This window comes from Orcinus orca, chromosome 9, assembly GCF_937001465.1.
Source record: "Orcinus orca chromosome 9, mOrcOrc1.1, whole genome shotgun sequence".
Lineage (NCBI taxonomy): Eukaryota > Metazoa > Chordata > Mammalia > Artiodactyla > Delphinidae > Orcinus > Orcinus orca.
In genome coordinates this window covers 46,550,067-46,575,277 of record NC_064567.1, presented here as the reverse complement: position 1 = coordinate 46,575,277, position 25,211 = coordinate 46,550,067, and the positions used below count along the sequence as shown (strand labels likewise).

General features: G+C 42.6%; 1 protein-coding gene across 3 annotated transcripts in view; it reads left to right on the top strand.

The window, feature by feature from the left end:
* CHN2 (chimerin 2) overlaps positions 1 to 25,211 on the top strand; it is a 334,133-nt gene that overhangs the window by 287,128 nt on the left and 21,794 nt on the right. For 2 of the 3 annotated variants that reach the window (XM_004265678.4, XM_033420597.2), the window contains exons 7-8: positions 6,400 to 6,477; positions 22,693 to 22,777. In XM_004265678.4, the coding sequence (XP_004265726.1) occupies positions 6,400 to 6,477; positions 22,693 to 22,777 (163 nt within the window). The remainder of the gene's footprint in view (positions 1 to 6,399; positions 6,478 to 22,692; positions 22,778 to 25,211) is intronic. The other variant, XM_033420595.2, reaches the window with a different exon arrangement.

The following is a 25,211-nucleotide window of genomic DNA, read 5'->3' as shown; positions in this document are numbered from 1 at the left end:
TCACTGTAGGAGGCTCAAAATATACATGAACGAATAAAGAAGAAAATAAATGTCAATTAAAATTTCTCCACCTGGAGAGAACTGTTGCCCCCTCCCCAGTTGTTTGGTGTGTTGGAGATATTTTGGTGTTTTTCCTTCTGATATTTCTGCATGCATCTACTTACAAAACTGAAATCATGGTTCAAGAGCCTGCTTCTCACCTACCATTATATCAGGGGCATATCCCTTCATCACTAAAAGTGATTTTAATCATCTTTGTTAGTGTCTACCTAACGTACAAACATTACATGTTTATACCATAATGTATTTAACCTTTCCCCTGTCATGGATGTTTAGGCCTTTTCTCAGTTCTTGTTATTATGATGATGAATATCTATCTACCTACCTATTAATTCTGTGTCTGAAGACCTTCTTAAGAGAATCCTAGAACTAGAATCATTGGATCGATGCACGTGAGGCATTTGATACATTGCCAACTTTTTCCCCCAGCAATGGGCCACTTCTTAAAAACACCGTCAGTCTGCTGGCGAGCTGTCCTCATGACACCCTCACCAGCATCACTAATATTGATTTTCATTTCATATACTGCCACAAGGCAGCAGATGCCTACATCTACAGGGTAATATTGGTAGCACGGGTATAGCTCAGGCTTTCAGCACCCAAGGGGGGACTCAGACTCAAGAGATGGAAGTGAGAGGGGCCCCAGGAGGACTAGGAGACTGTCTTGGGGTTGATGATGACACTTTCAAAAAGCCCTCCTTAAAATGTACCACAGGGGGCTTCCCTGGTGGCGCAGTGGTTGAGAGTCTGCCTGCCGATGCAGGGGACGCGGGTTCGTGCCCCGGTCCGGGAAGATCCCACATGCCGCGGAGCGGCTGGGCCCATGAGCCATGGCCGCTGAGCCTGCGCGTCCGGAGCCTGTGCTCCGCGATGGGAGAGACCACGACAGTGAGAGGCCCACATACTGAAAAAAAAAAAAAAAAAAAAAAAGTGCCACAGGAATTTACGTGAAGTCTATGGAAGGATTGCAGATGGATGGTAAATCACCTTTTCTAGAAGTTGGTACTAAAAAGGCAGACTGTTGTGGTCCCCAGAGGCCAAGATGTGGGGCTGCCTGAAGCCAGGTGGAGAAGGGGCCTTTGATTAGACGAGCTTCTGAGGTCCCCTATGGATTTAAGATGCTAGATTACTAAAGTCAGAGAAGAGAGAAGGGTGTCCTTTCTTGCACCATCCTGGGCACTTTATACGTACACATGCACCCCAACGGGCTTCGTTTCCCCATGTTTTCCTGCCCAGTGACCCATTCGTGCTTCCTTGTCTTCATCTGACAAACTTCCACTGCCGTCTCATTACCTGATTCTTTCTTGGATACAGGATCCTAATCATAGAGACAAAGAAGAGTGAGATGCCATGCATAGAAAATAGAATCCAACCCTTATTTATAAAAAAGGAAAAGGGAAGTGGTGAGCTTATGTCACCATTTATTTATAGCCCCACCTACTTCCAGAAGTATCTTAAGTCATGGCTGCTTTGGCAGAGGACTCAGGGAGAAAAAAAGTCTCCTCTTTAAAAACCAGACCAGGGAGCACCAGCCCTGAGTTGTTAACAGGTTAACAATGGGGAAGAGAGTAATTCTGGCATTTAATTCCTGAATATTTTAAAATGTGAACTTTATTTGGATGAGAGGTAGTTTAGAGGGTGGTTAAAAGCATAGATTTACTGTTATCCCCAAAAGAACTGGCACAGGTGTTCAAACAAAAACTTGTTCGAGAATATTCTTAGCAGCACTATTCACAATAGCCAACAGGTGAAAACAACCCAAATGTGCGTCAACTGGAGAACGGATAAACAAAACGTGGCACATCCATACAATGGATTATTATTAAGCAATAAAAAGTAATAAAGTACTGATAGATGCTACAGCATGGATGAATCTCGACAACAAGCTAACTGAAAGAAACCAGGCACAAGAGACCATACACGGCATGATGGCATTTACATGAAGTATTCAGAATAGGCAAATCCACAGAGAAAGCAGATTAGCCATTGCCAGAGGCTGGAGGGGGAGGGGAATGGTGAGTGACTGCTTAATTGGGTAAAAGGTTTCATTTGGGGTGATGGAAATGTGCTGGAACTAGATAGTGGGAATGATTGCAGAACTTTGTGAATGTATGTAATGCCACTGAATTGCTGAATTATACACTTTTAAATTGTTAAAATGGTAAATTTTATGTTATGCATATTTTATCACACACACAAAATAAACTTATTCTTGGGCGGTGGGCGGGGGGAAGCATAGACTTAGTCAGTTGTGCCCAGGTTCTAATCTCAGCTCTACCATTTACCAGCTGTATGACCTTGGGCAACTCACTTAAACCCTCAGTTCCCATTTCCTTTCAAAGTGGGGGTAACTGTAACAGTACCTACCTCAGAGGGTTATAAATCTTAAATAAGCCAACATATGCACTTAGGCATATATAAGCATTTGCTTAGCATAATACCTGGCACAGAGGAAGCACGCTGTAAATATTTGTGGTATTAATCTAACCCTGGTATTCTCAACTGGGGGCAGTTTTGCCTCAGGAGAAAATGGCAGTGTCTGGAGAGATTTGTGATGTCACAATTGGGGGATGCGACTGGCATCTAGTGGGTGGAGGTCAGAGATGCTGCTACCTATCCTACAATGCACAGGACAGCTCCTCCACAACTAAGAATTATCCGGCCCCAAATGTCAGTAGTTCCAAGGTGGACAATCCCTGATTTAAACGGAGCATGTCGGGACATGTGCTTCATCTAATGAATATATGAATAAAAATACGTCAGATAGAAATTTTTGTTCGAAAAAGACTGCCAGCCTGTCTCTGTGTATAGACAACATGTGTTAGACTTTGTGAGGATATAAAAGAAACCCAGCCTCAGTCCTGGAGGGGCTTGGTTAAGAAGAGCTCTGTGTGTGGAGGGCTGTTTAAGAGGGAAGTTTTTACCAAGAGACTTTTGTCATCATTTTTCCTTTAATAAGAGGTGATCTGGGGTCCTCCACACTTCTCACAATAATGCTTGCTCAAATGATAACAGTTCCCTATAAAGACGCATCTTAAGTGAGTGAACAGTGTCTGTTCACATATCTGAATGTGTCTTGTGTTTGGGTAAATTCTATTGAACAAATATCTGAAAAAGAAATCACTGTCAGAAATAAAAATTACTTGTTATAAGTACAGGCACAGACACACAAAAAAATATTAAATCTTCTTGTATTCAACCATCCACACACCAAAAGGTAAAGGAGACCCCTTTTGCCCACTTTCCATTTAAAGAGTTATTTTATCAGATTCCAAAACCATATATCCATATACTTAGTCTAGTTTGGATCACAGAATATCTTCTTACACAGAATGACTCGCCATCAAAAGGTCTGTCTTGATTTGCTAGCAGTGAGGTTTGGGAAAGGGACCCTTATTCCTCCTCTCTGTCCTTTTGCCTTTAGGCTAAGCATTGGAAGACTGTTAAAGGCATGCCAAACCTTCAGTCAATCCCTGTGCGTGGCAGATGTCCTTTAGGATTGGGCGATGGGAAGGAGGGCTAAGGAGTGTGGTGGAGACCATGAGGAGGGCAGACCCCTGGAGGTTCACACCCTTGGAAGCTAAAGCATGGGGATGCATGGGGCAAGAGACCCCACTCCATGCACCACCTTTGCACACCTTCCTCCATAACTCTGGTTACCTGTACGTATAAGTGCTTTCGACAGCTTATTTAGTGCTACTATGGCAGGGAATCTTACTAGACCCTCTTGGAGGAGGAAACAAAGGTGAACCAGACATAGAACATGTCACACAGAGTTCTCAATACGGCAGACCATAAGACCTGTTATAAATCACTCTAGTAAAGTGATAAGTGCAATAAGAAAAATGTGGGGAAAACACTATGGGATTCCAGAGGAAAGTGTTTGCCTACAGTGGGGAGTCTGGAGAAGTCTTTTTGGAGAGGGTGGCATCTGAGTTCAAATGTGAACATTGGTGGATATGTAGATGTGGAAATGATGCTGGAAAATGCTAAAGGACAGAGCAAACTACCAAGGTGGGAAGTTGACTATGTCGGAGAAGAAGATTTGTAGCATTTGTGGCAGGGAGTATAGGGAAATAAATAAGATGGATAGATGAGCTCATGAAAAACCCACAATGCGAGGACGCAGTCAAGCCACGGGGAATCACTGACATTTTCTGAGCAGAGGTGGAGTGGTGACTGGACTAAGGCAGCTGTTGTGCAGCTGTGTATAAGGTGGACTGGGGAGATATCAAGGGTCTGAGTTATTGTGAGGCAAGAATACTAAGGAGAGGCCAGACTTGGCCAATATTTCAGATAAAGCATTTGGCAAGACAAAGTGAAGGAGGCAGCCCTGTACGGCTTACCTAGGCGCTTGGACATGGGGTTCAGAAGCACGGGTGCTGGATGCAGATGTTTTGGGCTCTAGTCCTTGCTCTGCTGCTTAAACCCACTGCATGTCCCTGAGATACCTCTTGATGTCATCATCTCTTCATCCACAAAATGGAAATAAAAGTCTTGTTTTACGTACTCATAAGAAGAGTAAATGAGTAAGTGCACTTAACACATTCTGAATCTCGTCTGGCATAACGTAAGTTAATGTGCTCAAAAGTCCAATGTAAAAGTTGGCTGTTTTTTTTTTTTTTTTTTTTGGCGGTACGCGGGCCTCTCACTGTTGTGGCCTCTCCCGTGCGGAGCACGGGCTCTGGACGCGCAGGCTCAGCGGCCATGGCTCACGGGCCCAGCCACTCTGCGGCATGTGGGATCTTCCCTGACCGGGGCACGAACCCGTGTCCCCTGCATCAGCAGGCGGACTCTCAACCACTGCGCCACCAGGGAAGCCCTTGGCTGTTATTATTATTGAAAGTAAAAAGAGGATGAAATGAGAAGATGGACTTCTGAACCAAGTTGGAATGACAGTAATTGCCAGGAATAAAGAATTACACAAGGAAAAGATTGATCTTTTATTACTCTCCCCAAGGCTGCTTGGAGGCGCTGGAACATGGGGCCACACAGAGGATGGGGTGAGATTCATGGACAGTCCCATCTACATCATGGTCCAACCATCTATGTCCTTGTTTTCTAGTTCCAAAAGCATTGCTCTTACTGTCTGGCACTAGCTGCATTAAACTTTGCCAACAGATTAGGAGTACTCCTAAGACATAATGATTTCCTCACTTCTATTAATGCAGAGACCTGGGACCAGAAAACCAGGGTCCCAAGGGAGACCATCAAACAGATGCTTTTAAGAGCAAGGAGAGCATTAGCTTGGATACTAACAGAATTAACACGGAAAAAATTTTTTTAAAGAAAAAAACTATGATGTTTTGGTTTTAGTTAAGGAATCTTGTCTTTGTATGGAGGGAGCTGTTTGTGGTTGGGTCGGGGGAAGATGGGGGTATCCAAAATAAGAGGCAGGATGGGAGCAAGACATCCTGCCTCTTATTTTGAAACTCTGACTGCAGAAACCAGAGCTGAAATGCTATACCATTCTCTTATGCCTCATTCAGTGGTCAGACTGTTCTAATTTAATGCGTGCATAAGAATAAAAATTAAGCTTTCCAGTGCTGGGGCAGATTTTTTTTTTTAAAAAAAAGAGACGCAGGCTTTATCCCCTATAAGATTAAACATTAGGGTTTAAAGGTTTAATCTGCTGGAATTCAGCCCAGGATGGGGTTCAGAGCCCCAGAATAATTGGATACAGCCTCAGGCTTTGAACATCAGAGCTGGTTGGGGGTTGTGTGTGTGTGTGTGTGTGTGTGTGTGTGTGTGTGTGTGTGTGTGTGTGTGTGTGTGTGAAATATGCTAAGGAGTGTTTGAGGTCTCTCCTTGGCAATGAGCTGTGGCAGGAGGAATAAAGCTGCCTGCCCCTGCCTCCTGCATTGGTTCCTCTGTGGCTAACTGGATACAGCTTCTGGGGGGTGCCACGCTCATGAATGTGTGCTATTGTTCCAGGCACACGTCGGCCTTAAGAAATAGCACAAAACAAAACAGGCCCGTCCTTATTCAGATGCAGAGCCCCCTCCATCACTCAAAGCGGCCCTTCCAGGTCACATGCCCGAGGCCTCTGCAGACAGGACACAGCTGCCTCTAATCTGCTGCCTAACATTTGCCGCGGTTCAAAAAACCTGACAGCTCTGAGCTTCCCGAGGCTCCGCAGAGGAAGCTAGAAAGATCTGGGGTCCGGGCACTATGTTCTCCGAGGAACTGTGGCTGGAAAATGAGAAAAAGTGTGCTGTGGTTCGCAAGCCTAAGCAAGGCAGGAAACGCCAGGAGCTTCTGGCCGTGGCCTTGGGGGTGAAGGTGGGAGTCAAAGGCAGCTTTCTTTGGCCCCCTCTCAAACTCTTTGCCTGTCCACAGATCTCCTCCCTGGTCCGAAGGGCCGCCCTCTCACACAACGACAACCACTTCAACTATGAGAAGACACACAACTTTAAGGTAAGGGAGCCTCTGCTTTCTTTCTTCTGTTATAAAAGGGCAGGTAGAGAGCTCCAGTTTATGCTTTCCACCTGGTCTTTGATGGTAAAGTAACGAGACGGCAAACTCCTCTGCTTTCCACATTTAGTTACTCGCTTTGAATCAAATCAAACGGGAGATTTCAGAAAGCAGTTTTGCTCAACGCTGATGCTTAGAAACACCTATATGTATGTTAACTTAGCTCCGGAGAACTGGGCCCATTTCCTCCTCACATTCCCACGTCCAATGAAAGAAAAACAGAGCATGCCCAGTCTTTGGCATTTAGAGCTCATCTGGTGAATATCAAGCAGTACTTTTCCGCTGGGAGTAGCAGTAAAGAATATTGTTATCTCTGAGCAAGCGAAAACAGTTGCCCGTTTCACATTGTGTGTTTTGTCTTTTGTTTTCGGGGATGCTAGCTCTTTTGGTTTATGTGTAGACAGCTGTGAAAGCAAATGACGACAGGAGATACCATCCAGTAGCTTTTGTCTGTGCTCTGGGTGCAGGGGGCACCCTGGCAGCCTTACCAATCTCCTTCTGGTCACAGCCTTGGTCCTGCTCACCAGCCCAAACAAAAAGATACGGAGAGCTGGTGGCGGTTTAAGTGGATTTTCCCATGTGAATTTATAAACTGGAAATACTGCTATCTTCATTTCAGACTAGCAGTTGTAGAAACGGCCTGCCGTCAGAAAATTACACCTCTTTCCTTTGCCCTGATGTGTTTTCCAAGAAACTCTGGGAGGAGATTCTGATGCCAAATTGCCTGGCTTGAGATGCCATTGAGTTCAGGAGAGACAGGACAGCGCTAGAGGTTTTACCCCAGCAAATGGGCTGACAGTCTGGAAGTTGGAGAGAGCGGAGATGAGGGATCCAGGAAGAAAAGAAGAGACAGGGGCAGCTAAATGTAAACTGTATTCTCTTTTAAAAACTCGTTTCCCTTAGGGCCGGTAGCCCGAGTAACAACTGGAACTAGATAACCCTTTGTCAGAAGTGACCGGGGAGACCTAGTTTTTTCTGTTGCTTTCCTATCCTTCCTACAGACAGATGTGTGTCTATTAAATATACATTTGTGTTAGTTTGGTCTGTTTGCCCTGCTTCTGTTTTTAGAAAGCAAGCAGCTCAGGCATTTGCATGCTATAATTGACCTGAGGCGTGGAATTTATTCAGCTCTCCATATTTAGCATGAGGGTGAAGAATTGCATTAGATAGGTCTTCATCCATGCCAAGGCTTTCGCTATGTCTCTCATCACTGAATAGTGACAGGTCTAATTTGGGGCATCACTGAGTAGAGACGGGTCTAATTTATGTTTTTTTCTCTTTCCTCTCTTTACCCTAATTTTTTTTTTTTTTTTCTTTTGTATTGTTTTGACTTCTGGCAGAAATCCCTGACTTTTTGCGTCCTATAGATGCGCTACCATGAATGGTAGGAGGGATCTTGGCCTTGCAAATTTTTTTTCCTTCCTCTTGAAAATTCTGATTCTTTTGGCTTTGAGGTACAACTGGAATTGTGCCCTACGCAGTTATGTGTTTACACGGGCTAGCTTCTCTCTGTAGATACTCTGTCTGAGTTGGTGTGAAAAATACCCAAGTGTATTTAGTTGACTGATAGTTTCAAAACTAATTTCAGTCCTTTTAAATCTTAGATCTCTGCATGGGACATAAACACATTTAAAACAAAACGTTAGTTGAATCTTATTTTCTTAAATAGTTCTGTTGCTAACATGAACTGTATTAATTATTTATCACTAAAAAACACCAACAGCTTTTTAAATGTTTGCTTTAAAAGTCAGTATCTATTAACTATATCTATTAACAATATCTCTTCTAACTTACTGCTATTAAAAGAAGAAAAGGCAGAGAACAGACAGGTCGTTAGAGGGGAATAGACAAGCCAGACAGGAGCGTTTCTCTTCCGTGTTTTAAATAGACATCTTTGAGACATAACAGACCCTTGAGTCGCTGTGTCAGTTGACTGTGGCTTTCAATGGTACTGCTTGTGCCACTGTCCTTAAGAATGAGTGGCTGAGGCAGGAGGAGGGATGGCTCTTTCTGTCACTCCTTTCCCCATCCCCGCCTCATTCAGCCCTCTCCTCACCCCCCAACCAACTTTAAGTGGGAACTCTGCATGGTCTGTAGAAGAACATTCTAAAAGCAGGTCCCTGCTATAAATAGAGCAGTGGGGTTTTAGTAACATGCCACTGACCTAACAGAAGAAAGAAAGGTCTTATCAAAGGCCCCTGACATCTGCTTGGAATCTGTTTTATATCTTAAATTTGCAGTAAGTTTTTATTTATATTAACTTCTAGTAGGCTTTGTTCTGAAACTTTCTTGATTTGTAATTTGGGTTATTATTGGAGGGTATTATGTGTCTGGCATAGAGAAAGTGTTTAAAAAGAACAAATAATCACATTTTCATGCTTATCAACAGATGAGCCTTGCAAGGCTCTGTCTGCACTCTCGCCTAGAGGCCTCCTACCAGAGAGTCAATCTGCCAGCAGATCTTGATGCCTCACTTCAGAACAGGATTTTCTGCCCCAGTCAGGACTATTCCCCGGGTAAAAAGCCCTCTCCTCACTCTCCCCAGGAGCTTCATCACAAGCAATGAATAGATAACCTATAATGAAAAGGATCTGAAAAAGAATACATACGTATATATATACACACATATATATATAAAATATAACCGAATCACTTTGCTGTACACCTGAAACTAACACATCTTTGTGAATCAACTATACTTCAAATTAAAAAAAAAAATCCAATACTTACAATTTTAAAAAAGAGCAATGAATGGAAACTCCTGACACAGTACAGGTTGGAACCCCTCCCGCTGTGCTCTTTGAGAAGGCTTCCTGTCACTGCTCCTGAGGGCATATCTACTGCCCTTGCTTTCCAAACAAAGCGTGTCTAGGAAAAGCTGAAATTCAGCTCTGGAAACAAAAGGTTTCGGAAGCAAATTAAAGTTGCGCCTCATTTCATGCAGTAATTATATACTTTTCAACACTGTATACAAATGCGATTGTTGCTGATTTAAATCCTAAATTCTCAGGATTACTTGTACATACTAGGAACTAAGAGTAGTTGTTGAAGGAATGATGACATTAGCAGACTCCTCTCTAGAATGAAAACTGTTTGATATATAGAAAAGCCATTTTGTTATTGAACGTGTTTTATGTCCGCATCTCTGTTTATCCATGGGACTGAAAGAGGCACTCTCTCGTAGGTAGACTAGCTCTCTTTTTAGAGGATCTGCCCTAAGAACACCTTATGTCTGAGCTCTGAAACCCTCGAGAACTCTGCAGCCCCATCAGTCTGGATAACTGTCCTTCCTTCCCCACTTAGCACAGTGATGAGGTAGCTGTGGCCAGCTTGGTACTCCTGGCCACAAAGTGCTCTTTGGCAAGGACCTTAATTCTCTGAGCATCAGTTTCCTCATCTGTAAAATGGGAGTGCTGTAAGGTTTAAAGAATACATGTAAATCAGTCAAGGTCACTGGCACCCAGTAAGGTTGGCTACTATTATTACTTTATTGTTCATCTTTTCGTGTCTCTCATTTTTCTTGAGTTTTGATGTTTAGCTTTCTCTGTCTCTGTATTTCTTATTTTCTACCTTCACTTCTTCCTGTCCTTTTTTTCTATCATCTCTTTCTTCTTCTCAGCACGATGTAATTAAAAAATGAAAGAACATTCCAGGCAGTGCAAAGGACATGAGTCAGAACTTGGAATTAGAAATGAGCCAAGGGTGAACAGGGTACAGGGAAGTTACCATCCAGGAGAGAGAGTTGCTCACTGCACATCTGGAGAGTCAGCTGGGGCGGGTCGGGTGGCCACAGCCTGCTGACCCATTGGCACTTTGTGTGCTTAGCCCACTCACGCTCTCAGCCTTCCCAATCTGCATGTGTGTGTACATCACTCACTCCTTTTCCTGAATTCTCTCCCTCCACCCAGGTACTTCAGGGGCGCTCTTCTCTCCCTATATGCAATATGCACGGAGAGCAAAGGTCCAGAAAGTTCTAAACGTTAAAGAGCAGAACCCGATCCTGACCTCACCTCACCAATCCCACCAATCCCTCCCCCAGCCCTCCCCCAGGCCTCCCCTGTCCATCTTCCCTTCAATCCTCTTCTATCCCCATCCATCCCTTTCCCAACCCTCTGCCAGCTTTACTTTCATCCATAGCATTGATCACCAGCTGACATTGTACACATGTATTTATGTGTTTGCCTTCCCCTTATCAGAAAGAAAGACCCTGCTGGGTGGGGGAAAAGGGGTGGAGATAGAGACTTTTGTCTGTTGTACTTCCTGCAGAAATCCCAGTGTCTCAATCAGGGCCTGGCCCAGAGCCGACTGTCAGTGAATATGTTGACAGGATGTGTAGCAGGTATCTCCTGACCCTGCCTACCTAAGCTTGCACTTTCCCTCCTCACTCCCCGTCCCACAGTTTGCCCTCATTCGGGGCTTGTTGTGCTCCAGTCCTTCCAGGTGGTGGGTAGCGGTCCTTGCCAGGGTCACCAACAGTGCTACCCGGTATCTTATATGCAGGCAAGCGGGGGAGACACGTGCCCAGTTTACTCCTATTGTCCCAGCTTCCTGTGTGGTGACTCTCAAAAGTGGCCTTGACTGGGCTTAAGTTAAACGGTTGCCAACTTGCCCTTTTACGTCCCCCCCTCTCCACAGACGAGGCTGCACCAGCAGAATCCTTTTCCTGCAGTGCACTGTGTGTACCTGCGTGCTCGTGCAGCACCTCCCACCCCTAAGATTCTGGGGGCCAGGACAAGAAGTCCAGGAGGCTGAGGCTGTGTGGCAGGGTGTGGCAGCACCACGACCTCCCAGTTTGGGTTTTGTGGCTCCTTGACGGTTTCTGTGCCTATCATCAGTTTCTGCATTCTTATCAATCTGGTGGTCATTTGCTTTGCAACAAGCCATGTTTGCTTCCCACGTGCAAACCCCTTGCTTTTCCTCATCTTTGCTGGCCTCATAAAATGTGCCAGCACTTCACCCCCAATATCTTGCCCGCCCTGCATTCTCACGGGCATGCAGGGGTCCCTGCCTGTCCTGGTCCCGCTTCCGTGTGCCTGGGGAAAAGGGTGGTTGGATTTCGCACCTGCATTTTGGCACAGGCAGAAATCACTTCAGAAGTGGTTGTGAGTTTTATTTTGTTTCTTTTGTTTAATAATCAGAAGAGGCTGTTTTGGCAGAAGCAAGTCCGGAAGGAACAATTCAGGGAAAGGCTAACTTCATCACCTTGAATATAAAATGAGGGACTCAGAGTGAGACTGGAATAAATAGGCTTGGAAATACTGGGCTTTATGAAGAAAATAAGGCTTCTGCTCTCCAAGTGCTATGAAGATGAGTCATTTTTATCTACTGTAGCTTGGCTCCCCCGTTATAGTTATTAGAAACCCCTTATTTTCAAATAATAGAACCCTTGGAAACCATCTTAAGTGAAATAATAGGCAGGCCTCATAGAGCCCCCAAGGGACTGCTCAGGACTCAGGCAGGGAGGAAGCAGGAGCTGGGGGTACACCTGGACCCACTGTCTCCTTCTCTACTCCCTCCCTCCCTCCCTCTCTTCCATTCTCTCCCTCCCTTCCCATCATTTCATTGCTTTCTACTCTCATTGTTCTCTCCCTGCACAAAAATATCTTAGTCCATGTGGTCTGCAGGATATGGCTGATGGTAACTCCCTGGTTTACATATTACGAAGACCAGCCACAAAATCCCAATTCTAAATTTCCAGAGAGAGAATCGGAATAGCCTGACTCAGACCAGGTGTCTACTATGCTCAGATAACTCTGGCCATGGAGGTCACCCCCTCCCCGTAAATACATGGATGGGGCTATAGGATGTCTGGAGGATGGATGGTACCCAGGTTATGTGTGAATTGTAACTCCCAGCTAGATAGCCTGGAGATGTCAGCTGTAATCCTTTCCTCCTTGTTTTGAAGAATTCCACTTAAAGTTTCACATCAAAGTCCAAATCTTTCCACTGGGTTCTGCTTGAAGGAGGTCACGAAGCTACTCTGAGCCTCGATGTTATTATTAATATCAGTATCTGAGAGCCTGGGCATTCTGCAGCACAAGTTAGTCTTGTCATCTGTTTGGGTATAAGGAAGAGTCTCTATTCTTTTAGTTCCATCTTTTACAAAGTGTACCCATTGCTGTTGTGCCATTTTGGAGCTAGGACTAGCCCTCAGCAAACCTGGGAAGTAAATGAGGTTTGTGTCTGGCAAACTCTCCACCCTCTTGCCCTGGATTGGTTCTCCTGCCCCCCTTCCATTGCTCCTATCTGCCAAGTTACTCCATGGAACCACCCTGCTGAGACCTGCCAGCCCTAGTTTCTAGATCTTAGCTTCTCCTTCTCCATGTCATCTGGAGGTTTTGCATTCTACAAATTGGCTACACATGAGGGTTAATTTGAAATATCACCTGTTTCCTGACAAAGCAACCTGGTAGGTTGCACGAAAACCCTTTCTTCTTTGATTCACCAAGGGCTTGTTCATGAAAATGACAGCTGAATTAATCTAGTAGTCGTGTTTTAAATGAGTCCTCTTGAGACAAGCGGCACAATGCCTTTCTGCAATGGAATTTCATTCATGGCAGGGATTTTGGCCAAGCGAGGAAACAAGTTTTGGACAAGGCTCTCACATAGGTGAGTACCTTCTCTGCCTGCCAGGGTCTGACCTAAAGCTTATCTTATACCTCCTTGGCATGTTTTTATGTAAATACTGGGACACTGTCATTGTAAATCCTTTACAAACCAGCAGAGCCTGGTAGAAAGAAAATAGGCTTTGACAGCTAACCCAACAGAGACTCCTTGCTTAGGCCACACACCCGGCAAGTGGCTTGGCCAAGGTGTTCCACAAATGTAAATCATTTACTAACAAGTCTGGCCCATATAAAATGGTCAGTTGTTACTAATTTTATGTTGAGTTTTTTTTATGCCAGGGAACATTTCATTCCAAGGGACTATTCTAAATGACTAAATGGCTGATTCTGGCTTTTTAAATCTAGAGAAATACTCCTTTTGTGTTTTGTGGAGAGAAAAAAAAACACCAGTGATCACTGTACGTATTAGTTGGGTATAAGATCTAAGAAGAGCTAACTATTTAGACATTCTTTTTTTTTATTCAGCAAATACAGACTGAGGGCCAATTATGTGCCAGGCACTGCCAGGTACAAGAAAGATGGTGGTGACGTAAGAATGTGAGCTCTTGGGCTTCCCTGGTGGCGCAGTTGTTGAGAGTCCGCCTGCCGATGCAGGGGACGCGGGTTCGTGGCCCGGTCCGGGAAGATCCCACATGCCGCGGAGCAGCTGGGCCCGTGAGCCATGGCTACTGAGCCTGCGCGTCCGGAGCCTGTGCTCCGCAACGGGAGGGGCCACAACAGTGAGAGGCCCAAGTACCACCAAAAAAAAAAAAAAAAAAACAGAATGTGAGCTCTTCCCCTGCTAGGTGGTTCTCAACCAGAGCAGTTTTGCTCCCCAGGGGACATTTGGCAATGGAGACATTTCTCATTCTCATGACTGGCATCTAGCAGAGGCCAGGGATGCGGCGAAACATCCTACAAGGCCCAGGACAGTCCCCACCACAAAGAGTTATCGGCCCCGATGTCAGTAGTACCAAGGCTGAGAAAACTTGCAGTTGACAGTGGGGGCCCTGGCGGTCTTGGAGCGAAGAAGTGTCAAAGGATGTTGGTGCTGATGCCCTCATCAACCTGAGAGGAAGTCAGCCAGCATAAGGATATCTCATTATATGCAATGGGGAGAATCCCAAAACGCTTTGTGGCAGTCAGTGTTTTAGAAATGAAATCCTGTTTTAAATGTACTAGAACAGCTGCTGAATAGACGCATCTGGTGGAGGGGTGGGGGAGGGGTCAGTGGTGCCACGGTGGAGAAACCCGGCTGTCCCACGGCGTCTGCTCAGCAGCCCTCACAGGAAAACCCAGAGTCTTCAGTCACAGGCCCAGTGATTTCCCCTTGGCTATTTCCCTACATCTGAAAAGGTTCACTTCAAGGCCAGTATTTCATCTGATCTTGTAAGAGGGAAAAGTCCAAAGTTTAACCTAATTTCTCACACAAGTTCAATGTCACATGATGATGGGAAATGCAGTCGATTATAGGAAAAACCCTTGGCTGAGATCAGGAGGGCAAGTGCTGCTGACCATCTGGGTGACCGTGGACAAGCCACCTGTCCTCCAGCCGCCCAGGTAGCTGGGCAAAAGCTAGACTAGATGAGCCCCAAACCCAGAGACTTGTAGCTGAAAATGACTTTAGCCATCTCCAGCCCCTTCTTCTCTGCATAGAAAGCAGCTAAGAAAAAATTGCCTTTGATCCAGAGTCCTTTTCATATCAAAGTAAAAGAATAAAGTTCTCATTTTATTAGGAGTAATAAAAATGACAAACTGAGGTGATGTGGTTTTAGTCTATACCCGTGACTCTCTATCAAGGTTACTTTGTCCCCAAGAGCATATTGGGCAATCTCTGGAGACATTTGTGGTTGTTCCAGCTGAGGGGTTGCTACTGGCATCTAGTGGGTAAAGGCCAGGGATAATGCTAACTGTCCTACAATGCGCAAGGACTTATCCAGCCCAAAATGTCAATAGTGCCAAGGTTGAGAAACGCTGATGTGCACTGACAAGGAAAAGCAAAATTTCTCAACTGTAGCACATCGTAAATAGCACTTTCTGTTTCTTATGGTCTAGAACCTGGGCTGAGCTGATTATACACTTGGGCGGTGTCTACACTGACCCATCAAAACATATTTGTTATGAAACCACCAGAGAATACTGCTTTCCAGATTCAGCAGATGTGAGACAAATAACATCCTGCTCACTTAGAAAGTCAAGTTGGGGGATACTTGCTAAACGCCTGAGATTTTTCTTGACAACTCTTCTTGCTCTTGTTTTTCCTAAGTGGCTATTCCTGGGCTATTTGTCAAACAGACTTTATCTCCTGTAATATCATCTTTTTCTGTTTGGTGTGGTTTTTGAATTCCAGGCAGACCAGGCCCAGCATAATAGTCTTGGACAGACATTCTTCCTGTCTGGGGTATTTTCTTCCTGTCTGGGGTATTTTAGTTACTGCCCTAAAGTTTGCAAAATGTTCTTTTTTCTGAAAAGATACTCTTGAAAATCAATAAACTTCAGAGAATGGAAAAAACTGATCAGTGACTTTTCAAGATATGGGGCATTTCATTGGGAGAGTAAACATAATAACTCAATCCGAAATAAAATGGATCCAGAGAGCGTACCCTCAGCATTTACATATAGCCTCCTGTCTAGAGATTGTCCTTGTGAACCCAAAAGAAAATTGAACGATATATCAGCCGTGAAAATAAACGTCGCATCACAAAGCGGAAATTAGGCAGTGGACCTAAAATAATGTTTAACTAACTTTACATTGCCTTGTGTCCCCATTTTGCTATATTTCTGGGGAATGTGTATTTGTGGGGACAATAAGTGGAGCTATTTGCTATTCAGAAATGTCTGCCTGCATTTGTTTGGCTGAAGAAATGAGATGGAAGGCAGTGGGGAAACACTGATGGGAAAGGTTGTTGGTAAATATGAGCAGGGCTAATAAGCATTAAATGTAATCTTGATATGCTTAATTATTTTTTAAAATATGGCAAGAAGTGAAATTTTAGAAAATCTGTGATTAGCGTATCCTGTATTTCCTGAAGCATCCGGTAGACCAGTTTCCATTTTGTCAATGTATGGTAAACACTGTGGCTACTCTCCTAATTCCTAAATATTGCATTTTTATTTTTACCCCAAGGCATGTTATTTCCCATGTGATTTCTTCATCCATTGGAGGTGTTCCAGATAAGAATTTTGCCACTCCTTTTTTTTTTTTTTTTTTTTTTTTTTTTGCATGACCTACACGAAAAGAATGCCTTTAAAAAGCCAAACCCACCTTCACTGGCCTTTGGTTGTGCTGTTTCCTCTTCTTGGAATGTTCTCCCCGAGTATCTGCCTCTCCAGGTCAACGTCATCAGCTCCCCATAAGCCTAATCTTTCCCAGTCTAGTGAACTCCTATCCATCCTTCAAAAACCCAGTTCAAATACCTCTTTCCCCAGCCTTCTCAGGAAGAATTTATTATTCTCTCCAGTATCCTACCATAGGATAATTATTTATGTTGCCTGTTTATTCTTGTAGATGAGATCCTTGAGTGCAGGAAGGTTTTGCTCCCCTGATCTATTTTGACTTTGTTATCCAAGGACTAGTATAGTGCCAGGTTAAAAGTAGGCAATCAGCATGTAAGTATTGAATAAATGAGTGAATAATGAGTGGGTGAATGGGTGGATGAACTAGGAAATAGTTCCCCTCTCTGACATCCTTCCCGCACCACTTTGTAATGCCATTTCTGAGATATACCAAGTATCCATATATGTGTGATGTGGTTTCTGATCTTTCCACTGTGAACCACTGGTCTGTTTGTCCATCCTGCATGGTGTTTTACTTTTTTTTTAAACTATATAAGTCTTGATATATAGTCAGATGTGTTTTCTTATGTTCTTCTACTTACTCAAAATTATCGTCGCTATTTCTTTCTGCTCTATTCTTCCATATAGATTGTAGGGCCATCTTGTCAGGTTTTGTGAAAAGCACCATGGAGACTTTGCTTGAAATTGCATTGAATTTAAAGGTTCATTTGGAGGATAATTGATATATTTACAGTATCAAATGTTGCCATACATGAATATAGAATATCTCCTTACTTATGAATATAGAATATCTCCTTACTTACTTAATTTAATTATTTTATAATTAGATTATTGCTGATGCTATGAATGAAGTCTTTAATTTTTATGATTTAACAAAATGAGTTATTGCTGATGTATAACGATGCTACTGATTTCTTCTTATTGCTCTTATATTAAGTAAACTTGATGGGCTTGTTCTTTCTTCCAACCATAGATGATGTATTTCTTTGTCTTGTTTTATTATGCTGGCTAAAACTCTGAAGGATAATGCCCAAGAGAAGCACTTATAGCAGGCAGCCTTTTCTTTCTGCTGACTCTAAAGGAAATTATTCTAATATTTTATCTTTAAATGTGATGTTTATTATATGTGTATCATAGATATCTTTAATCAACCATTTTTAGGAGAGTTCCCTCTATTTCTAGTATGCTAATAGCTATTACTATGAACAGGTGTTGAATTTTATTAACTGTTGGTATTCTAATTTTTTAAATGATTATGTGGTTTCTCTCTCTTGTTTTATTATTGTTATGAATTCTAGTAATATGTCAACTACCTTAAATCCCGTAAATAAACCCTCCTCGGTCATGACATTTAAATATAATGCTACACTCAGTAGGATTTTTATATTTATGTTCATAATTGAAATTGAGGTATAATTTTACTTTTATGTACCATTCTTGTATGGTTTTTGAATCAAGATTACATTACCTTCATTAAGTGAATTGTGGAGCTTTTCTTTTTTTTCCTCTCTGCTCTGCAGTAGTCTGTATTGGCTAGAGATTGTTCTTTAAAAATTCGATTAAACCTAATAAGATCATTTGGGATCAATGACTATTTGAGCATAGATGTTTTACTGCAGATTTAATTATTTAATGGGTATAATTGAATTTAGGTTTTCTATATTATTTTGAGTCATTTTGATAATTTATATTCTTTAAGAAAATCATCCATTTCATATAACTTTTAATTTTGTGGGTAGAAAGTTAGCATTCTCGAGGTTTTTGTTTTATATCATTACTGCATCTGCATTCATGTCCTCTCTTTTATTGTTTGTGCCTTTTTTCTTGATCAGTTGCCCAAGGTTTGCCTATCTTATAAATCTTTTTAAAAATCACCTGTTAGTTTTTTTAATCCTTTTTCTTTTATTTTTCTATTTCATTATATTCTACAATAATCTTTTTTGTTTCTTTGTTTTACTGTTTGAATCTTCCATATCTTTTTTTTCATCCTGTTTTTCAGTCGTCTGAAATTAGTCATCTTGTTATTGTTTCATAAACAGGCTTGATTAGATTGGCCTGTGTTTCCCAGTTTTCTTGCTCACCCTGGCTTCTTGAATCCTGTCCTTTCCCACTAGGTTCAATGTGCTTGTTACAGAACTATATTATCCCTAAGTGTATCTTTGAGTGAGGACCTGTGAGTGGAAACTCTTGGCATTTGTCTGAAAATATCTTTATTTCACCCTTGCTTTTGAAAGGTAATTAGCTGTGTATAGAAGTTAGGTTGGCAGTAATTTTCTCTGAGCACTTTGATGAAATCTGTAATCTACTTGTCTCTTTTTTGCTGAGGAGAAGTCTGTTTTCATCCTAATTGCTGTCCTTTCGCAGGTAACCTGTTTTTTCAGGATTTTGCTTGTCTCTTTGGTATTCTGCACTTTCACTCTAATCTGTATAGGTCTAAATTATTTTTTATTCATCAGGTTTGAGGCTCATTTAGCTTTTCTTAATCTGAGGGTTTTGTGTCTTCTGGCAATTCTGGAAAGATCTCAACTGTTTCTCTTTTTGAATATCGCTTCCATATATGCCCTTAACCCCATCATCTCTCAGCTTTTCAGGATCATCACTCCCTTGCTTCTCTCTCTTCTGCATCTCCAGTCTCTTCTACCTATTGTATCAATCTCATTGACAAGTCAACATGCCCTAATGTCTCCCATCTTTTATTTAAAAAAAAAAAAAAAATCCTCCCAGGGCCCACCCCTTATTTCCCTGGAGCTATCTTTGTTGCTCTGCTGGACATCACCACCAAACTTTTTGACGAATTTGCCTACACATTTCTCTACTTCCGTGCCTCCCAGTTATCCTTCAGTTCCCTCGAGTATGACTTCTGCCCTCAACAATCCAGAGACTGCTCTTGCCAAGGTTGCCAGTGACTTCCATGTGTCTGAATCACAGTTCAACCCTCATTTAACTGGACCTCTTTCCAGCATTCAAACTGGTTGGCCACTCCTTCCCTAAAACACGCTTCACCTCTTGACTTCTGAAACACTTTACTTTCTTGGTTCTCTCCAAATGTTGGAGCACCATGGGCTTGGAATTGAGCTCTATTTTCCTCATTTTCTATTCTCTATTGCTAATAGGTTTTTTAATTCCATTCACACGATTTTAAATACCATTTACTTGTCACGGATGGCCAAATGTATACCTCCAGTTCCACTCCTCCTCTGAGTTACTGAATTGTGTGTGAATTCCTGCTTGACCATAAAACTTGGAATCTCAGCAGTATTTTAACTTAAACTGCTCAAAGCTGAATTCTTGAATTTCTCCCAAAAGAATGTCTTCCATATCTCAGCAAGTGGCGTCACTATCCACCCGGTTTCTAAAGCTACAATCTAGGAGTCACTGTTGATTCCTCTCTCCTTCAAATACCCACATTTATTCTACTGTCAGGTCCTTTAAATTCAATCTTCAAAAGAGAACTCATCCATTCACTTTCTATCTCTTCCTCCAACATCCTGGTCATGGCCTCTATCATTTCCCAACTAGAAACCACTACCCAGTTCCTGAATCGTTTCTGCTATTAACACTCTCGCTTCCATTTTCAACACAGCGGTCAGAACATCTTTTTTAAAAAATCATCTTCCTACTTGAAGTCCTTCAAGAACTTCCTACTGGACCTAGATTACAACCAAATCCACACTCATTAATAAAGCCTTCAAGGCCCTGTCCTACCTTCAACCTCATCCCAATTTCTCTCCCCCTCACTCTGGTGTTCTGGCCACCCTGGCCTTCTAGTCCCTCAGTCACACCAAGCTCTTTTGCTCCTGCAGGACCTCCGTAGATTCCTTCTGCCTGAAATGCACGCCTCAATGCCCCCACCAGACTGGCTCCTTCTCTTCCTTCAAGCAGCTTGAGGTCACCTTTCAAAAGATGACTTCTTGACCCTCATGGATAACACAGGCGCCTTTCTTAAATCTCTCTAGTAACAGCCTCATTTTTTTCTTTTTTTTTTTTGCGGTACGCGGGCCTCTCACTGTTGTGGTCTCTCCCGTTGCGGAGCACAGGCTCCGGACGCGCAGGCTCAGCGGCCATGTCTCACGGGCCCATCCGCTCCGCGGCATGTGGGATCTTCCCGGACTGCGGCACGAACCCGCGTCCCCTGCCTCGGCAGGCGGACTCTCAACCACTGCGCCACCAGGGAAGCCCTCCATTATTCTTTTATAGCCCTTTCCGCACCTTTTCTCTCTTTTTTTTTTTTTTTTTGAGATATATTATTTACATATTATTTTATCGACCTTGCAGTTTCAACGGTATATTAGCAATCAACTTTGTTGCCATGATTAACCAGCAGTCCCTTTAGAACGCTTCTAGTAAAATATTAGGAAACCTTTGATCGCTGAATTTGTAAAATGTTCAGCTTTCAGAAGGACACTTTACTGAGGAATTCTTTTAGTACCACATTTAATGTGAATGGGCCTTTCAATGAATCATGACATTTTGGCTCTGGGAGAATTCAAATGCTCCCTCGGATGGATTCTCTGCATTCCAGCAAGGGGTGCTTTGTCATATCTTAGTGTCATTTCCTTGCAGCACGATTCTCCATTTTAGTAAAAATAATTCTGAGAGGTTTTTTTCTCCCCCCCGATCATTTTTCAAAGGAGAAATAGTATAAGGGGGGCAGTTTGCATGTGACAAACTGAAATACCAAAAGACTATTATAACTTAGTTTTATTGCATAGAAACCGTGGTCAAAAGTTGCTCTTTTTGATGGGTTGATTGACTACTTTCTCTGCCTTGACAAATCTGTGAGTGCCATTAGGAGGGAACCAAGCTTGTTTCATTTGTCACTTTATGGATACCCAATTACTAGTATATATAAATAAATAAAGATCTCAAAGTGATGCCATTTTTTCTTAAGTAGAGCTCTGATGAACATCTTCCCAAATTGTGACCGTAGTTGTCATCCTGACTATACAGGGTTGTACAGGCCTCCCAGTCTCTTAAAAAAATAATATTGTCTGCATGTCTTTTATTTGTTAATGGAGGTTTAAAACTTTGAAGGTCCTTATAGGAGCCACACAGTCTCATAATATTTTAATTTTGTAAAAATTCAAGACCTCTTCACATAGATTGATATGCCCCCAAATAGACTGCCTGTGATGGTTTCTGGCTTACTTCAACCACATTTGCTTTCAAGGATTCCCCTAGCTCTGCTTCTTGCAGCTCATTGGTTCCCGGGAACATGTATTTTTGTTTTGTTTTATTTTTGTTTTAAATCATGACTTAATACATGGTCCTGTCACAGGTGGACCTGTACCTGAATAATGAGAGATAAGACCATCCTTACTTCATGATGTTCAAAATATTTAACAACTGACTTGGCCACCAACCAATGAGGCTGGCACCTTGGCCAATCAGAAGGGACTTTCAACTTACACACACCCAGAGGTCACACCGGGGCCTACTGAATGCAGACACCTCTCTGGGGAAGGCAATTCTATAGGCCCTATTGGTAGCCTTCATTTTCAGCCAACTCCCTCACTTTTTTTTTTTTACGGTGTGCGGGCCTCTCACTGTTGTGGCCTCTCCCGTTGCGGAGCACAGGCTCCAGATGCGCAGGCTCAGCGGCCATGGCGCACGGGCCAAGCCGCTCCGCGGCATGTGGGATCTTCCCGGACCGGGGCACGAACCCTTGTCCCCTGCATCGGCAGGCGGACTCTCAACCACTGCGCCACCAGGGAAGCCCGAACTCCCTCACTTTTTAAATGCCTCTTCTGAAAGTGGCTTAAAGCCTTGGAACCTTCTAATTTTCCCATAGTCATGTCTTATTTATACCTACCTGGATATTCTATAGATAGGGCAGCTTTGGTCAAAAGGCCACAGTAACTGAGGTCTGCCTTCCAGAACTTGCTGAGCTAAATGCAGGTTATAGCAACCAGCTCAGGCTCTCTTAGGTTTTTCCATACAGTGCCTTGTTTGGGGTAGGGAGAGTCTCATTCCTTAGCTGATGGCATGGCCCTGTCCTCTTACTGTTTCTCCACATTCCTTTCTGGCTCTGGTGTGGGGCATGGAGGCTCAGTGGAGGATTTTCAAAAATCAAAGCACAGCTCTGTTTTTTTCCAGGTCTGTTCGCAACTCATCCCCACTGGAAAGACAACGCCCAGTGAGGGATGCTCACTCCCACTCAGGCCTTTGTTCCTTGGCGTCTGTTCGTTTCATGTCCAAGGCCACCTGCCTCCAGGTGACTGACTTCTCTAACGCTTTTCTTCGTCTTGGCTCACAGGTCCACACGTTCCGAGGCCCGCACTGGTGTGAATACTGCGCCAACTTCATGTGGGGGCTTATCGCCCAAGGAGTCCGATGCTCAGGTAGGCACGGAGCTTTCCTTCCCCTTTTCCATTTACATCAAGCGCCGCAATGATGAGCTGGAGGGCATCTCTCCAGAGCGGGGAAATAGGCCCAGATTAGCTCAGAAGTCTAGCTTTCTGGAAGATTCAAGGCATCTCTGTGCTTAATGGAGAAACTCCTCTAGGTGTTTGCTAGAATGAAAAGGATTATCTCTGTTTATACAAGAAAAGAAAAAAATCCAGGGGAGTATATTTTCTTAGGCACCTACCTGCCATCCAAACTAGGTAGCTGTCCTTAAAAGAAAAAACTAAATCAATTCCAATGGAATTGCATAGATAGAAAAGTTACATTGGTTTCCCATCTTCTATTTATCATGCCATTTAGCCTCACCAGTGAACCTTCGGGGAGATGCAGTTATTCTCCCCATTAAATAGATGAAGAAACTGAGCCTTAATGATCATCATTAATTTCCCCTGGCCACATAGTAGGTGGTGGAACATTGATTTGGCTCCAGAGCCCATCATGCCCAGTATTTTTCTGCCATCAGATTAGCAGTGAAAATACACACCTTGATTTGATATCACATATTTTCAAAGTGCTTTGAAACCCTAGGTGCTTTTCCACCTAGAACTAGACACACACACCCATTGCTAAGAGCACACAGCACACCTTATTAAGATACATCTAACAAAACAGCAAAGAATTGCCAAATTAATGTGTAACCAGGCTTCCTACTTCATCATGCCATGCTTTTTCTGGCGAACAGTTCCGGCCGGAAGCAAGGATAGCCTCCTGTGATACATTGACTGGGTTTCCACTGACAGCATGACTGATTTCTTTCTTGCTAGGGTATGATTTTAAAAAATAATTCTTATGAAGCTTTTAAAATAAGCTAATGACACTACATTAAGATGATCTGTTTCCCACAAATGAACTTATTTACAAAAAGAAACAGACACAGAAAACAAACTTACGTTTACCAAAGGGGAAAGGTGGCGGGGGAGATAAATTAGGAATTTGGGAGCAACGTATACACACTACTATATGTAAAATAGATAAACAAGAAGGACCTACTGTATAGCACAGAGAACTCTACTCAATATTTTGTAATAACCTATATGGGAAAAGAATCTGAAAAAGATAGATACATAACTGATCACTTTGCTGTATACCTGAAACTAACACAACACTGTAAATCAACTATACTTCCATAAAAATTTAAAAAATAAAAATTAAAAATGATGATCTATTTCCCCATACTGCCCATTTTGGTTCACAGGATCATGGGACCTTAAATCCTTTCTCTGCCTGGAAAGGGCTATTTCAGCTTCTACTATATAGATACAGCAATCACCTATGGTGATACCTGGACAGGTCCAAGCGTGCTCATGTATGTCAATTCCTCTACCTGCCCCCATCCCAGATCCATGAGGCAAGCAGTAAATGTAGGTTTGGAGGCAGACTCTCCAGAAATGATCTAGATACCCTGATTACCACAAAAGTTACAAAGTATCTCACAGTTCAACCACTGAGAAAAGTGGTGGAATATCTGAATTACTCAGTGGTCATTAGTTCAACCTGTTCAGATTATACCTACCAAAAATATCCCTAATTGCTTCTATTATCCAATTTCAGCAGGAAACTGGTCCAAAGTCAATATTATAAGAACAAAACTCTGGGATTCAGATTAGCTGTGAACAGCAACTTGCTCTGGGATAAGAGAGTTTGGGTTTTTTGGGTTTTTTTTTCTGTGTTTGTTTTTTTTTTTAAATAAAACATAATTCTAAGGCTATGTTACTATTCTCCAATGGCCACTGTTTAACCTCATACTTCCTCTGAGCAGCAGGAGAACTGAAAACTGATCATTAAATGTTTGGAATATCCATCATTACCTCTCAACTCTCCATATTTTACATAATTTAAATATTTTTAAAATTAACTAGACTTTATTTATAGCATATAGAATTGTATTCGTTTGCAAAAACAATATTTTTATACCTGTTAGAAAACATCTTCATTTTAATGAAATATCAGTATTTAACTCTACATAAAAACACTGTCATTTCAGACCTTAAAATGCAGTTTATAAAGAAATTAAAAATAGAATTATCCTATAATCCAGCAGGTCCACTTCTGGGTATATACCCAAAAGAACTGAAAGGAACAGCCCTTTGTACACCCACGTTGATAGCAACATTGTTCCAAAAGGTAGAAACAACCCAAGTATCCATCAGTGGATGAATGGATAAACAAATTGTGGTATATACATAAAATGGAATATTATTCAGCCTTTAAATGGAATGTTCTTCAGGAAATTCTGTCATGGGCTACAATATGAATGAACCCTAAGGACATTATGCTAAGTGAAATAAGCCCGTCACGAAAGGACAAATACTGTATGATTCCACTTCTATGAGGCATCTAAAATAGTCACATTCATAGACGCAGAAGGCA